The following is a 17404-nucleotide window of genomic DNA, read 5'->3' as shown; positions in this document are numbered from 1 at the left end:
GTGCGAACTCCTCCGACGCGTCATCGGCCGTCGCCTCTCGATCATTGGTCTAATTTGAACGGTGGCCAGTGCCGTGACCTGATTGGAGGATTTGAACGGCTGGCTGCCGTAACCGTTACCAGTGGCTTTAAAAGCGGAGCCTCGCTGAACCCGAGCAGCAGACGGGCAGCAGAAGGGCCATCACGCCGGAGCTACGCTCGCCGTCGGGGCCGCTCTTCTTCTTTGTGCTAGCCCGCGGTGCTCTTGGCCCTTGTATCATGTAAAAGCCCTTGTACTACATACTGTACATAAAAGTTATTTGACTCACCGTCGCCTCGACCGTTTCCTGGCTCGGACACCCAGACCCAACAGTGGTGGCAGCGGTGGGATGATCCAAAGTCCCAACAGTGGTGGCAGCGGTGGGATGCCAAGTCCCAACACTGCTCAGTCGTCCGCCATCTTCGTTTGTCATATCCGTTGAAGATGCTCCGGTGCGGGTGACAGGCATGGTGGGGCTTGCCGGTTAACTTCGCAAGTTCGGGTGAACGTTGACTGTATCCCACTTCCGAATTGTTAGGGTAAAAGCACACTTTAAAAGACGTTTATTCGTCTTTCCGTTACAAAGGATCACTGGGTTAACGAGAGGCCGTGTTGCTTCTTTCGTGTCCAACACCTGAGTCTGTTGTTCTTCACGCGCCGCGCGAGCGCTCGTCCTCCTCATCCTCTCCTCACATCACTCTCTCCTCCCACGGGCGGCTCGAGTTGCTCGGACTCAAAGTTCGGGTTGCTCGCCCTCCGGCGAAGGATCTCCGTCGGCGGGGATGAGCTGGCGCTCACACATGACATCGTTGAACAAACTTTCCGAACAACAAAACCCGCAATATACAGCACTACAGCACCGACAAAAGCTGACAGGCTTTCTGGGCAGTCAGTGAGATGAGTATAGTCATGGTAGTTGGCCTGCAGGATTCATGACCTGCGCATATCGGTAAGCATGCTGCTTCATTTACCAAAGCTCCTGTAGTTGTTGCCTTTAGAATTGCCCATCATGCCCATCACGTCAACATGCCCATCACGTCAAAATTCCCATCACGTCAACACGCCCATCACGTCAACACGCCCATCACGTCAACTTGCACTGCAAAGCAACTCCGGAAAACAGCAGCGCGATCCGGCGCCAAACGCGCTTTTGCCTCTGGTAAGATGGCGGCAGGCGGCTTCAGTCGGAGCGCGCCCTCTACACTCCAGCAAATTCTATATATCCTCCTTGGGTTGAAGTCAGAGCAGTCCTTATCAAGCTCCGAAACTCAACCCCTGGGGAGGAACAAATCACAAATATCATGCTCAGAAATCTAGATGACCGTTCAATTTCCCTTCTCACCGACTACTTCAATGAGTGCTGGGAAATGGGGGCGCTACCTGCTGAATGGAAGCACGGGAAAATAATTTTCATTCCTAAACCAAATAAGCCCATTAACGCCCAAAACCTCCGTCCCATTTCGCTGACTTCGTGTTTGGGCAAACTGTTTGAGCATGTCATCCTCACCACGCAACACATGGAATCCCATGGACTATATCCCCATACTATGGTAGGATTTCGAGCCCACCTCTCGGCACAAGACGCCCTACTGCAGATTTCACACGCTATCCTCAACGACATGTTACATCACACCAGAACAATCCTGGCAGTCGACGTCACCAAAGCATTCGACAAAGTTACGCACAGCGCCATCCTGCAGGGCATCCAAGAGCTGCAGTTGGGGCCTAAGACCTACAACTATATCCGGGCCTTCTTAAACGGTCGCACAGCCTCACTGCATATAGATGATATAGAGACCCCCCCCCCCCTGTCACACTTGCTAATGTTGGTACCCCGAAAGGGGCGGTGTTATCTCCCTTCCTCTTCGACCTCACCCTCATCCCCCTGGCCAAGGCTCTCAGCCGCATTCCGCACTTAGGACACACACTTTACGCGGATGATATAACGGTTTGGACCACATACGGCTTGGATGGCGACATAGAATCGACCCTTCAGGAAGCCGCCACAACTATAGCTACTCACGCGGCAAACATTGGGCTTTAATGCTCCCCCACAAAGTCAGCACTCCTCATAATCCGCCCGCGGCGCGTCCCTACCTCCCCCATCACGATCTACCTGCATGACACTCCCATACCGCAAACACCTACCGTCCGCATTCTTGGCCTGCATTTACAGGACACGAAGAAAAACAACCTTACCCTGAAAGTACTAAAACAGTCCACTTACTCCGTCATCCATCTTCTTAGAAGGAGTAAAACAATTAATGTGTTGTTCTTGTTCTGTCTTGTTTTTCACTCGTTGTTGCTTGTAGTTTCTTCTTTCTTCTTAGTAGGTCCCGTTTCCCTGCTTCGCCCAAAGAACCTCTCGAATTGGCCGGATCAACTGAGAACACTTATTTAATTAACACTTGATTGAAACAAAAAGGTACAGTACAGTTATAACGATGGCAGCAGCATTGAAAAGAATAACTGAGCCGGGCCGCCCCTGGACTTAAGACAATCCGTCGTCCTAAGCGAGCATGCGGGAGGAAGTCCGTCTCCTACCCAGCTCCGACCTCCGCTGCCGCCCGCTCAGAGCTCGCGGCCGTGGCTGGGCTTCTACAAAAACATGTATTCGTTCAGCGCTCTCATATTACCGAGGACGCTTTCCCCCGGTTTCGGGGAATCCATGTACCGCGGACGGGGCTGGGGCGCCGGCGCGTCTGGGCCTTGGTCCGCAAGGTTAGGATACCCATCCCCGCGGAGAAGCGCAAATTTACGACCAGCGGCTCTGACAACCGGTAACGAAAAACAACGCAAACCCAGGCTCCTAACAGATGTGCGGGGTGTGGTCTGTCGAAGGCGTCCGGAGCCCCGCACATGCGCGAAGCGGCGCCGTCTACGGGGACACACGACGCCTTACATGTCGGTGCTAGAACGAGACCCAACTAAACCAGTTGCACACTCAATGCTCACTCCACGCAAAGTGTGAGTTCACCCGCGGAAACAAACATCTCAAATGCGGGTGATGAACGCGCGGTCCGTCCAGGGGGCCCGCCACGCACGACAAACAACAGACAAACAAAAGGTACGCGGCACCCCGCCGACGCGGCTCGGGGGTACCGCTGTAGAAACAGAACTCGAAACAGCATACAAAAGACAAAAGTTTCCTCCCCGCCCGGGACGCCCGGCATCGCGGCGAAGCGGCTCGGGGCGTAACTGTATAAAAAAAAACACAAGCAAAAAAAAACGCGTACAAGCGGGTGCAAGCGACGACCTTACAGAAGGGTTTCACATTCACGAGCCGGTCTCGACGAAGCAGACAATCTCAAGGTGCTGCATGCCTTTGTGCTTAGCCGCATTCTTTACGCCACTCCTTACCTGAACCTCTCCTGTGCGGATAAAGACTAAGATCAATGCTCTAATCCGCATGGCTACCAAAGCAGCGCTAAACTTACCAAAGAGCACTAGCACGGACAGGCTCTTCAAATTAGGAATGCACAACACTATACAAGAACTTATAGATGCACATCGCTACACACAGTACCTTCGTCTGGCTGGCACGGAAACCGGACGATATATACTGGATTCTCTGGGAATTCGCATACCGGCACACACGACAGACTTCATCTCTCTCCTTCGCGCCATACACACCGCGCTTATCCTGAAACCCCTTCCTAAGAATGTCCACCCTGAATACCATGAATCCCGCCGAGTCGCGCGAGCCAAAGCTCTCCATAAAGAATATGGAACTTCAGAGGATGTGCGCTGGGTTGACGCCGCGTGTGGTCCAGATCGTTCAGTAGCTGTGGCTCACCATCCAGCAGCCCCCCCATTTACCTATTTCATAGACCCCCCTTGTACCCCGGAAGAAGCAGAGGAAGCAGCTATAGCAATAGCCATTGCCCAAACCAATGCGGCTTATATACTTAGCGATTCCAAAACAGTCATTCTTAACTTCGCCCGCGGACGCGTCCATCCCCCCGCGTGACAGATATTGAGAATGTACACCCTAAATCCCGATAGGCGTATTGAGCTCGTGTGGGTGCCGGCTCACTCTGGCAATCCCGGAAATTAGGCCGCCGATACATAGCCCGAGGGCTTATTTGCCGGGCAAATGGCGACCCCAGCCGGGATTTCTCGAGGGAGCGGGCACACACGTTCTCAGAACTAGCTCAACAAGCACGCCTTGCCCATCGACTCTATCCCCCTCCCCACCCCCGCCTATCCCACTCCCAACAAATCCTCTGGAGGCGACTCCAGACCCGAACTCTTCCTACCCCTCAGCGTCTATATATCCTACTTCCGCCATGTTTCCCCAGAGTGCACTCTCTGCGGAGAATCGCACGCCACCCTGGACCACATCCTCTTCGGCTGCCCTGCCGATCCTCCCCCGCAGGGACAGCCCGCCATCGGTACATGGGAAGAATGGGAGGCCCTCCTTGCGTCGCAGGACCGGGACACGCAACTTCGCTGTGTGAACCGGGGTGCCAGTGCCATGGCCCTACGTGGCCTGAACACATGCGCGCAATGTGAGGGCTGTGCGGTGGCCCTGAGACCTTGCACGGTCCAAACTCGCTTGCTTAATAAAGTTTTCCATCCATCCATCCTAGGTCACGACAGTATGAGGCATTAAAGCTTTCGCCTTAATAGGGACGTGCACGAGAAAGTGGGGATATCGCCGACAATGTCGGAAAGCACCCAGGAAAACCTACTCGAGAACAGCACTTCAAGCACGTCGTCTTCACCCTTTTTGGAGCAGCGCCGCTGCGGTGGCTCAGTGGTGGCTCAGTGCTGACCCGAACGACGAAGGCTCGATCCCGGCCGAAGCGGTCGAATTTTGATGGAGGCGAAATGCTAGAGGCCCGTGTGCAGTGCGATGTCAGTGCACGATAAAGAACCCCAGCTGTTCGAAATTTCCGGAGCCCTTCACTACGGCGTCCCTCATGGCCTGAGTCGCTTTGGGTTAAACCCCAATGAACCATAATTCTTTCAGAGCAGCGTCTCTTTGGACAGCCCAGAGCGGTTGGTTTCCCCAAAGAAGAAAGCTGTTTCAGTGCCGGCAGCAGGGGTGGTCACAGGCTATCTCGCACAGGCTATCTCGAAACCGGGCTCCATTTGGTAGCGTGTCTGAGCCTTCGGGTTGAATGACTGAAGCTTTGAAGTTTCGGAAAACAAAAAATAGGCGCGTTTAAAGGCAATTTTACGAACCTTATTTACATACTCAAGAAGAGCAAAGAGTCAAGAATTAAGAGTTCATAGCGTCGAGCTACTGGATGAGCCTCTTCGCCGGAGCCCAGGGCGTTCTTTCGCGCCCAGAGTCGCCCTTAAAACCCCAAAGGTTCAGCCCCTAGGCGGTGGCTAATCCAACAGGAGACATTTCTTCAAAATGCGGAACCAATCAAAGTAGCACAGCAAGTACTGTAGCAGGCTAGTCACTTATTGTTGCCGAGTCAACCCGTGGGAAAGGGCGAGGAGTAAACGCGTCCGCTGCTAATTCCTCTAGTTCACCAACGGTGGTGCAAGCAGCTCCGTGTCCCCGAAAACACATCTGGTCCTTGCGACACCGCGGGCCTCAACTGAAACCAAGCCTCCGCGGTGCGCCGGCTCCTGAAGATACAGATACATACCCCAATGGGCACTGAAACTTCCTTGGACGTCCCCCAGATGTCCTAAACGTCCAGAGGACGTCCCCTTGAGACGGGTAATTATACTTGATGGCTCAGTCCCTTTATTCCACCGAACGGGCGCCTTTGGTTCCGTTGTCGGTCGGTGTGCAGGCGTCTTGCTCCGGGAAGGTCATCCCCACCCAGCGAAGCGCGAGAAAATCCCATAGGCTCTTTCTCAGCGCAGCTCCGTTGTTTGTGGTCGTCGGCTGGTCAGACGGCGTGTCTAAGGCTGAATCATAACAGCTTCCTCCCCAGCCAGAAGAGTCTCGGCGGGTAGCAGTCGCCGCTGCTGCACGGAGCTGCTTGCGGAAGAATGTCGTTGTTGTTGCCTTAGTGATATGGCACTTACCCACGACCAGGGTGTCGAACCGGAACCGAACCTGAACCCGAAACCGGAACCGAACCCGAATTTTCGCCCGGAACCGGAACCGAACCGAACCCAAACTTATTTCGCCATCTTGGAGCTGAACCCGAACCGGAGCGATTCAAAGGAACCGTTCCGAACCGGTTCGGGACTCGGTTCAGCAGCACATTTTGTGCAACACGACAAACTTTATTTCTGTTTATTTAGCCAAATGGCATGTGCCAGCGCGTAGATTTACGCACCAAAAGCTGTCGGCGCTATGGAGTGCGAAAATGGCATCCAGTAGAAATGGCATCCAATTCAGCAACATAACTGAAAAAAGTCTCGTGTATAGAAAGAAAGCTAATTGGCGTTTCCGCAATGTGCTTTTGGTAATTCTAAAGTATTTTACTCCATATTGATGTGAAACGTTGGATTTTATAGTATCCCCCTTCTATATGCTTACGTACAGCTTTCACGCATTGTTAGCACTGCTTTAACTCGTAAAGCACTGAGTGAGAAAGGCTTCCCTTTTTCCCTTTTCTTTTTTTTTTGGAGTACCATAAATACGTGAAGTATAGGCGCAATGACCCAGTCACGTTGTGCAACATTTGCGTTCTGTGGCATTCCTTGTTTCAGACAGCAGATAATGAATACGACCTCTCAAGATGGTTCAGTGGCTGTGGTGCTCGGCTGCTGATGCCAAGGTCGCGGGTTCGATACCGGTTTCGAGGTCGCATTTTGATAGCGGCGAAATGCAAAAATGCGTGTGTGCTGTGCGATGTGAGTGCAATGTGAGGAACCCCAGATGGTATACGCTAATCTGTAGTCCTCCACTACAGCGTTCCTGATAGACTCCGCGCCGCTTTGACGCGTTAGAACAACCATAATACTACTATTACAAAACAAAGAAATATCCATGTGTTTTTTTAAAGAATCCGAACATTCTTCGTTGCACGCGACGGAAATAAGCAATGAAAGGCGGGCATATAGCAGCGGTACGATACTTAGAAAAATAATTAGTGATTACACAAAGAGGCAATGCGGAAATTCATGCGCTCGCTGGGATGTGATAAACGCCTAGAAACGTGCTACTGAAATGAAATGTAACTGCGATGAAGTGATTTTGTATTATGTCGATGCATTGAAATTGTGCTGCTTATATATATATTAGAAAAAACAAATGCCAATCGCTAGCGGGCAGCTTTGTCACGCTGTTCTCAGACTGCTGTTCCTTGAATTCCCTGACGGGCGGCTTATATCTGCCTCTCCCTGTGTGGTATCCATCAATAGGAGCTTAAAGAGTAATTATTTTTAACGATAATTGATTAAACTAAAAAAACACATGCCGCCATTAGGATCCGAATCCTTGACCTCCTAATTTTGCGTCCGGTGCTCTACCAATTGAGCTACGGCGACGATTTTTTTCTGTATTGCATGGAAATAGTGCCGAAAAGGAAAATCCGAGTAAGCCCATACCACAAAATACCAGCCTGTGTAATACGAGCCCGCCATACCCCCTGCACGTCCCCACCTCCCTAAACATAAACGTCTGAGAGGCACACCCATGCATGGAGCAAGACGGCCCTTCCAGGGCAACATATAATCCCCGCGCCAAAGCGCACTGCTCACGAAACAAAGGTTTCGATGACCGCGGTGATTCGGCGTGGCGGTCCATCATGCGGCTCTTCCAGAGACTAAACAGTCCCATCAACATAATTAGGTTACACGGCATAAAACTGTTTTTCTCCACTGGAAAAAAACGGGCACTAATCCGTGTGATTTCAATGTCCTTCTCAAGTGTACGTTCGCCGTAATTATGTCTCAGAAGAGCGTAGCATCATTGCACAGAATAAAAAAAATGGTCAATGGCCTTTGGCGCTTTGCATAAGCGCCAATTCACCGTCCGTGGCACAAACATCTCATCAGCATGAAGTCATGCCCTGAGAGGCAGCTTCTATGTGTGCACTTTAGAGAAGAACGTTTTTGCAGCAGAAAAATTGCATGTACATTCGCTTAAAGGGCCCCTGCCCACCCCCGGGCAGCAGACACTCTCTACCTCTCTTTGAGCGAGCCTCCTCTCCTTCCATTCCCTCCTCGAAATTCTTCTCTCCCGCTCCTGTCGAGTAGGCTCGGCAATGCAAAATCACCCCTTCTTTCTCCGACGTAAGCCGGAGGCGTGGTGTCTGTGGAGTGCGTCACAGGGTACGTCATGGCCCCGCCTTCAATAGAATTCTTTTCTTGGTTTTTGCTGCTGGCTCTGTTCGAGGGGAGGGGGGGGGGGCGCTGCGGGCGCGCACACTGAACGATCGAGAGGCGCGATCGGCTCGACCACCTAGACTTGTTAGCGAGCGCATCCTTTCATACATCTGTTTGTCATTCCCAGTTAGCGAGCCACCTTTTCATTTTTTTTAGGCCTCCTCACCGCTTCACGAGCGGAGGGGCGGAAGTCGGTTCTGTTCGAAACACACGGGGAAGTGCGGGCCTGGCAACCGTACCGTTTGCTTTTCTTCATGTGTGTTTGTGTCTTTTCTCCGCTCCGAAGCCAATGTCGTTCATTGGAGTCAAGGCGTACGCAAGATGTATGAAGGATAAGCGGTGTCTGTGCGGAGCGGTCAAGTGGGCGAGCGAGGGAAAGGCTCTGCTGCACTACTAATTAAAACCTTGTTTTGGGGGGCTTGCATAGAAGAAAAAAAACTGAGAAGGGAGCGCGCACACAGAGCGTCTCGTGACGTGATCACTGCGGGGGGGGGGGGGGGGGGGGGGCGAACCAAATCCCTCGGTTTTATTATTTTTTTACTTTTTATGGCTAGGGTTCAAGGCTGTCACCGCACGCTCCCTCCGCTGTTTTTTTTTTTTTTTTTGTTCCTTCATGCGGGTTTGTAGGCATGAGCCAGAACAGAAGGCGCTGCGGAAAGCGTTGTGCAGACGACGCGACGCCAAGGCTAGGCCAAACTTCTCCCGTCAGTCAGAACGATGCACCAATGGAGTGCCTTTAGCGAAAGTAACCCCCCATGACGTCAACGGGGTTCAGAGTAGTGGGGCGGGCCGTTTTTGTTCAAGGAAAGAACGAGCGGGCTTTGATTTGAATTTTCGCAGCTTTTCGGGGCGCGCATGGCTCTAGTATTTTGCAGAGGTTATCTTCGATGCCTCATCTATGCAGTGGGCTTGTTTTTCAAAAATGTCAGTGGCCCTTTAACGCATTTTATAACGCCGGTGTTAAGGAACTCCAGAAAAGGGAACGTAATGCGTCTTCTGTTACCGAGAGTGCCACATAAAAAACGTGGTCGAACGGTGAGGGCGGAACCTGTGCGAGAACCCTCGCTTCGGGTTGTTTGTGTCGCAGGTTTGTGTTGGTCCACATGCAAGCGAATGGGCGACTGAGCGGTGCGTTCGTCCCAGCGAAAATTTCCAACTTGTTGGAACCTCGCCGCTCACCACCGCAACGACTCAAAAACAAGTTTTTGCACTGCGGCAGCAGGATTCGCTAGCGTTTTCGTTTGCACATGCAAGAGGCTTCATGTTTGTTGGCGTTCTTTTTGTGGAACGCTTTGCGACGGCACACGTGCAGCATTCACAGCATTCTACCTCAGATAGATCGCCTGCAGGTAGATGGGCCATTTTAGACCGCAGCTCTTATGCCCCGTACCCGCGTTCCGCGTCGTAGTCGGCGTAACCGGTTGTCCAAGTAGCAGAGCCAATTAAACGCCACCTGGTAGGTGGCTGCAACTAGAAGACCCCAAGAGTGGCTATAGCAGCGTAATACGCCACATGCCAGGTGGCGTGTGTTGAGTTGCGCTTAAACCTCGCATTACCGACAATTGCAACCATCTGTCAATTTTTTGCCAGTGAGTGCCCGAATGTGCGCTCACCAAATTATACACACGTGTGCATACACATGCTCAGGCGCACGCATGCATGGACGCACGCACTCACGTGCACACGCACACACACGCACACACCACAGAAATTTTTGAATTTTTGAGAAAGGAGACTAAACTGATAACGCAGTAAAGAAAAACAAGTACAATACTCTAACCCTGAGTGGGAATCGAGCCAGTGGTGGCGGGCGCAACAAAGAAGCTTCGTTTACTGATGTCTTAGGCTACTCGGCCATACTCGAAGATTCTTTTTATTGTTGCCTCATGGAATATCAGGAACCTCCTTGACCTCGTCTTGCCTTACTTGACTGGGTCGAATTCCGCGACCTCGGCATACGGCCTCATTCCACTATCACTCCCTTACCTTGCCCGCACATAAAAATCCCTGAAGGCGTGCACGTCAAGATAAGGGCGATCAGTCACGAAGTTGAACTTTCGCAGCATATATGTTCTGAGCTAAAATGAACTGTTCTCTGAACAGTCACTTCGCTGAAAGTGTCGATTGCGCGTTTTTATCAAGCATACAGCTTCTTGACACGCTATAAGCAGTCTTATTAACAGGAAAAGTTCACACAGAATTCCGGTGTCTTTCATTACTGGCACAAATCTTATAGTGTAGGCCATGACCTCAATGTCCTTTTTAAGAGACTGCTGAAGTGAGCAATGTCTCAAACGAACATAGCGTCACAAATAATTTCGTTGTTTAATAGTTACCCGTTACTCGCAGATGTAGCAATTCACTGATCACGGCACAAACATCCCCTTGGCTCGATGGCATGTCCTAACACGTATGGTGGACGTTTGAAGTCTAAGAAAGGTTTTTTGGCCTGTTGAACGCACATTCTCGGAACTCGCCTTAATACAAGGCCGTCAAAAAAGGCTAGGTAAGGCTGCACGTAGAGGAAGTAATGATCGATCAGATTCTTTGTAAGCTGCCTACTGGAGCTGTACTAAGGAAAAGCGAAAATTTTGGAAATGTAATTTCTCAGCGCAAAATTCTCTCACGACTATGTACATAAAGGAAAGATGAACATTTAGTCACCTAATATGCACAGCTGTCAGGAAGCGGTGGTTTTCGGATTCGAAAAGTTAAAATCATGAAACAGGTTAGTGGACAAAAACTGCACGAAAGACTCACCATACTGTATCACGGTAGCATGAAATTCTGCCCACGCATGGGCTCCCTTTGAAAGTGCCCCAGAAAAGTCACAAAAATTCTATCTAACGAATTTACAGTCCTCCTCACGCAATGCACCTATTGCAACATTGTCACAAGGCAACTTCTCATCAAAGAGGTCGCAAGCTCTACAGGCACGAAGTGCCCCCAACCAATGCCAACCTGCTTTTTTATCATATTCTTTTCATCAGAGCAAGAGATGGCGACGACATCAGCATAGGCCAAAATCTTAATTTTACACTTTAGTAGAGAGAAGCCATGAGTAGCTGTGTTTTCGAAGAAATTGAGCTATAGGTAGTCGAGATATATAACACCAGTCACAAAGGCGATGTAGAACAGGTGATGCAGTTAAAATATTTTAAGTATTCAGATGCATGCTGCAGGTATGCCGCCAGAGTGGGGTGGGGGGGGGGGGGGGCGGGGAGGGTGACTGGCAAGCCGTTTTTGGGGTGTCAGAAAGATGTATTGGCTGTATTACCTGCAAATACAAGGCAACCTCCGCTCATAGTGGGCGCATGCAGCGGTCCTGACGGCGCCCGCGTAAGCAATTTGCGCCGGAGAAATTCCCGATTGACACGAGCTTCAAGAGAGACCTATCACTCGCCTGACGGGGACTCTGAAACTGCTGAAGCAGAAAGGTTTTGTAGATGAAAAATCCATCAGCTTTTCTTTTTATGTATCTCATCAGATAGAGTATAGTATACATAGCCGGTGTACACAATTCTGAGTTCATTTGATTTCGCGGCTCTTGCGTAAATTTAAATCTTTTCGCCGCGAACAGTAAAACATCTGGCATTGAGTGAATTTTGCAGTGCTGTTTTATATACTGATATCACAATGAAAAGTGCACAGCGAAACAAGGTTGAATAGAAACCTACGTTCAGAATTTTTTATGATCTGAACCCGTTTGAACCCGTTTGAACCGGTTCGACATGAACCGGAGCGGTTCGAACCGGAACTAAATGTCCCTCCGGAGCCGAACCCGGAACTGAACCCGAAAGGCGTGAACCCGAACCTGAACCGAACCCGAAAAAATTTCGGTTCGACACCCTGCCCACGACGCGGGATAGGCCAGGGTTCAGTGAGAAGAGCCAAAAAAGAGGGTAAAGTGGTGCCAAAGTAATGGTTTATCTTTGGATAAGAGATCTTAAGAAGGGGAAATTGAAAAAAAAAATAGAAGTTAAAAAGAACAAAAATAACGGGAGAGAAGATTAGATAATTGAATACATGAAAAACTGCTGAAAGATCTTTTTAAATGCGGAAATTTTGGATACCATTAGCTATGCCAGCAGCTCTGTCGCTCGCAACGTTGTCTTCTTTGACGTTGACCAGATTCTTCGAGGCGTGTCTGAAACTTAAAGTTCCACTGAAGAGGAATCTGAACTCGTCTTTTTGCCGCGGCAACTCGATCTACACGTTGCGAGCATTCTTAGAAACCTCGAATTGTTGCCCTCTGCGGCTGATTTCGTCAATTTAAATCGGATTAACGTCCGGCTACCGCCTTTTTTTTAATTCCCCGAAGGCGGTTGGAGTAGTCAACCAAAGCATGGATTGCCTTTCAGGCAGTCGCGTGGCGGATTTGCTTTCGCTTTTATTTTGTTTTCCAGGTTTCCATGAATAAATAGGTCTAGTCAGGGACTACGTAGCTCCAAATTAGGCCCACGGAAGTAAAAATGCGCGTGGACTCTTTGCTTTCGCTGCCCCTGACCCTGAGGTGCACCTGAGGCCACCGTCGACCAGCCAACTTAGACTACCGCAACACATGATGACGTTTGTTATTGCGAACCATTGGAGCATTGGTTGTTCTTGTGAATCACTCGGTTCGCCATTGCACTCAGACGTCACTCGATGCGGCTGAGAATTCCGAGCGGCTCCCCGGACAACATTTGAAATCATATGAAATTATGTTCCATTCAGCGCCTGCGACTGAAACTTGCTAGAAGGCAACTTCTTACGCTCATGAAACAAATCATATTGTTTGTTTGCGTCCTAAACTTTGTCTGTGCCCCTATATATGAGGTCTTAGAGCAAATGGCACAGACCGGTTCTCATGACGTTGCAATACCTATAGATCGCAGCCCAGACAACACTGAAATATCCTGAGGACATACTGAGGATATTTTTCTGAGGACATTCTTTATCCTGAGGACGTCCTCAAATGATCCTCAAAATGTACTGAAAAGGTCCTCGTGTCCGGCCTCAGGACATCCTCAGAACAGCCTCAGAAGGGTATTATATGATGTTTTGAGTACATTCTGAGGAGGTTATAGCTGGTCAAGCTGCATGAAAAAAATGCGAAAAATTCATGAAAATCATTTATTTGCTGAGCTCTTCAGTTGCTTCACTGCTGTTTGCCGCCATCCCTGTGCGCTGTGCCGGTCTTTTTACGTCTCTTCTGAGCTGCTGTCTTCTGTGCTGCCTAAAGAAATATAAATGGAAAGTCAGCAGTTGATTATGTGTAATTCAGTTCAAGCATTCAAGCACGGAAGCAAAAAGTTCTTAATGCTACTAGTACAATAATGTGCTGCAAATATGACTTTTAATATTTGAACATACAAGTTACAACTTACAGTGCAACACTGCCCTTCAGCATGAGCAACTGCCATAAAAGTTAATCACTACAACATGTATCCCTGCTTCTACACCTAAACGACGGTACTGTTCTCCCGACATTTCGGAAAGGTCACTCGACTTTTTCGGAGTTTAGAGAGCTCGGAGAGAGTTCGGAGTTTAGAGTCGGAGAGCTTAGCTAAGCCGCTAAGCTGTCGCCGATGAAGGAAGCGCAGAAAAACACCTGTGGCTACGGAGCACTTTCAAAAGCGACGTGGCAGCGGCATGCGACGACCCAGATTCTACTGCCACGTTTGAAGCTTACGTCGAAAAGTCGCTATGCCCTCGTCATCGCGTTCGAAATCCGCTTCAGAACCAACCTAGCCATCAACCTGAGAAAAATGGTCTTGACTGCAATCAGCGCTTGCATCTACAAAATCAATACTGCCCCAGGTTCAATGTCTTCGCTTCTGAAACGAGGCCTCGACATGCCCTGTCTGGCAAAGAATGTTTGCTTACACACAGAATTCACACTCAAACTGGTTGCACTGTTTTGGCAATTGATCAGGATCAGCTTCGGCACACGCAGCGAGCACAGGCTAGCGTCAACGCTTCGTTTCCTTGTGCGGCAAAATTGCCGCGCATGAATATCGGCACACATTGTGAAAATATACAAAGGCATCACTCACTTTTTCTTTGCGTGTATCCATGATTTGCGCACCACAACGCGCACGTGCGAGTCACTTGCGTCTTGCTAGTCTTGCGTGAGCATGGAGGAAGATGTGCGTGAGTCGATGTTGTGGATGCAGACTAGGCTTGGCTTGAATTCAAACTGGCCGCACACAATAATAATGATGATGATGATTTTGCGGTCGGTATGCGATTTTATGAGGTACGGAGCGTTTGATTCTATGAAAAACAATTTTTTTTATTGCGAAAATGCAAACTATTTATCGAAATTTCTCTACAAGCAACACACAGATGGGTCCCAGGCACACCAGAATTCAAGCCTGTGGCTCAGGCTCTTTCGCCGAAGGAAAAGCTAGCGGCATGGCTAGCGGCACTGTTTACGTCATGGAGGGCTGGAAACGATTAGCAGAAATGATAAACACGATAACATCATCGCATAAAAGAACGGCATTCGTAACTGCGAGACGCCAGAACTCATCGATTTTCACAGGGCATCAACCAGCAGCGATGCGGGTTGTGGCATAACATTCAGTACGACGTTGCATTACCCGTGCCCGAACCGGAGCGGCCCAAACTTTTTTGTCTGTGTCGTTTGCACTTCGTGCGCAGCAAAGATGCTCTTTGTTCAAGTAGAACGTATTTACATTAAAAAGCCTGCATGAATGCGCGGCATTCTGAATGCGGTTACTCTCGTTTCCGCGCGCAGAAATTTGCGGACTACGCTTGCTGTCGTTACCCAAACAAACCTTTTCTGCATGAGGTTGTCAAAGGGAGAGAAACTGTTCAGACCCAAGACTAGCGCCGCGCAGTAATGCATCCGGAAAACTAGGACAGCATAGAGCTATATAGTAGAATGCAAATTACATGCATTATTTTGCTGGTGATTTTCATGCATGCGTGTTCGCAGATATGTCCTCGAGAGGACATTTTGAGGACCACGAACCCACCCGTATGACCTGAGGACATCGTTCTGAGGACGTTTTATGGACAATCCAACCTAGGATATTTTGAGGACATATTGAGGATGTTTTAGAAGTCTCGAGGACGTTTGGACCATTTGAGGACGTCCTCAGGATGTTTGGTGTTGTCTGGGAGGTCACGCATATGCGCCTCCTGGAAATCGGATACAGCTGGTGGTCACGGCAAACGCAATGCCGAGTTTGTCGCGTTTCGATGGTGGTGAAACGCAAAAAGCATCAAGGTGCTATGTGATGCCAGTGCATGTTAACGCCAACTGAGGGTAGCGGGGCACTGTAGAGAGAAGCTATAGGCATGTAGCGGAACATAGGCGAAGGGGAAGTACGTCGCCAAAACTACAGGGAGGGGATACGCGGCCGCGGGCATACGCCTCGCGCTACTTTCGTTGTCCTACGGTGGGGCGAGCGTTTATCCGCCATTACTTGAACACTCCGCACACGAAGCCCGTGCGACGACTTGCGTTGCAATTGGGTGGGACTGGTAAAGGCGCCCCTTGGATGCTGCACGTAGGCGGGAGGCCAGAGCCTGCAAACATGCTCAGAGCTGAACACAGGGCGCACGGAGGTTGCCTGAAAACGCTTTGCCCGATGACGTCCGCAACTTCAGACTACGCGGGAAAATGAGGACGAAAAGAAAGAGGACAGGCGCGCAAAGTACAGCCCTCTTGCCTTTAGTCTGTTTTTTCTCGCTTTTGTTGCGTAAGCAGCACTACGCGAGTCGCCGAGCCATTTCGCGGAGCTCTGGAAAGGCCAAGCTGCGCATGCGCGAGGAGCGGGTGACGTCACACGGCGCACAGCTGGGGTGCCGGGGCAGCCGCCGGAGCCGCGCGCTCTACAGCCCCTCGCCGACAGTCTTCCTCTCTCTCTGATGCACAGTAGCGATTGCGCAACGCCATCTGCATGGTTTGTGGTGCATATAAAATTGGCAGTGGCTATATGCCAGGTGAGAGGAGGTGTCCGTCCTCGCTTCGGCCCCTTATCTGTTTTTTCAGCAGCGTCTTGCTGCGATCCTCTTTTCTTTCTTTTCTCTTTCCTCTGATCTCTTAACCCTCCTCTATCTGCACGTGGCAGCTGTGGTGGTTTGGCTTGAGCCAGTTGGCAGGCCGGTGCAATTTCCTTTTCATCCTTCTCTCAGTCACAACAACAGCCAGATATACATAGCATGAGGTGAGGGCGAGGTGTCCACATCACAGTGGACACCTCAACCAGAAGGAAGGCACATAACTGCCCTCTTGGAACAGTGGACACCTCAACCATGCTTTAAGCTCAGTGTGGGTAGTGACAGGTGTGCCCTCTGATCATTTTAAGGAAAGGAAGTGGGCATAATGGCTCCCTGGGTCAGTGGACGCCTCAATGGTGCTTTAGGGTGATGAGACAGAGATGTGGGCTGCAGGCATTGACAAGGCTGTGGCCATTGCCATTCATTGACATTGGGCTGTTTGCTCCCATCAGTTTAAGGAAAGGAAGGCAGGGCGTGCAGGGAGGCATGCCAGCTGTGCCTCCTGTGTGTAGTGACATCACTTGCTCCTAGCACATGCCCAGTTTGCAAGACTGTGGGCAATGAATATATGGCTATGCACGCACATATGTTGCTTTCGCAATCCTCCAGGTTTAACCAGAGCTAAACCACAGCCAATATTTTTGAATCTGAATGAATCGTACCAACTAGCCCGCCAGCAAGCACCAATAGATCTGCAAGTATGTGCTCACGTACATTTTGTAGACAAAAGGTACGTAACTCTTACGCTGTGCTACATCAACACATCATGCATAATTTTATGACTTTGTCTTCTTCGTCCATATGCAACTTCCATCGCCTCTGATAGAGTGCACCGGGTGTTTAATATACCTGCACCATGCAGCCATCGTATTTCGCAATTCCATTCTCTCAGCAAAGATTCCAAATTTCTTTGTGAATATTTTTGCGCCAATTTTTCGTAAGGAGTGTTTTATGGTTATTTTTGCATCATACAGCAATACGCTCATATTGGCCACATTTCACAAGCACCATTCCAGCACGCTTGCTTGTTTCTGCCTACGTTCCATCTTGGCTTGCACCATTGAGGCACAATGACACCAGAGAGAGAGTGTTCAATGAACCAGAACATTTCACAATGCAC

General features: G+C 49.9%; 1 protein-coding gene and 1 long non-coding RNA gene across 3 annotated transcripts in view; both read right to left on the bottom strand.

The window, feature by feature from the left end:
* LOC149334292 (neprilysin-1-like) overlaps positions 1-718 on the bottom strand; it is a 78735-nt gene extending 78017 nt beyond the window's left edge. For both annotated transcript variants that reach the window (XM_089555112.1, XM_089555114.1), the window contains exon 1: positions 308-718. In XM_089555112.1, the coding sequence (XP_089411238.1) occupies positions 308-487 (180 nt within the window). In that variant the 5' untranslated portion in view covers positions 488-718. The remainder of the gene's footprint in view (positions 1-307) is intronic.
* Positions 719-13369: 12651 nt separating this feature from the next.
* On the bottom strand, positions 13370-14404 carry LOC149334291 (uncharacterized). Its single transcript, XR_016285000.1, has 2 exons — positions 14307-14404; positions 13370-13486 (listed from the first exon to the last, which is right to left on the bottom strand). It is a non-coding gene; the product is annotated as an uncharacterized LOC149334291 (long non-coding RNA).
* Positions 14405-17404: the final 3000 nt, after the last annotated feature.

The sequence above is a fragment of the Amblyomma mixtum genome, chromosome 8 (genome assembly GCF_055824585.1).
Source record: "Amblyomma mixtum isolate Tamu chromosome 8, ASM5582458v1, whole genome shotgun sequence".
NCBI lineage: Eukaryota > Metazoa > Arthropoda > Arachnida > Ixodida > Ixodidae > Amblyomma > Amblyomma mixtum.
Note: the sequence above shows the minus strand (reverse complement) of the source record. Positions and strands in the feature narration are given on the sequence as shown.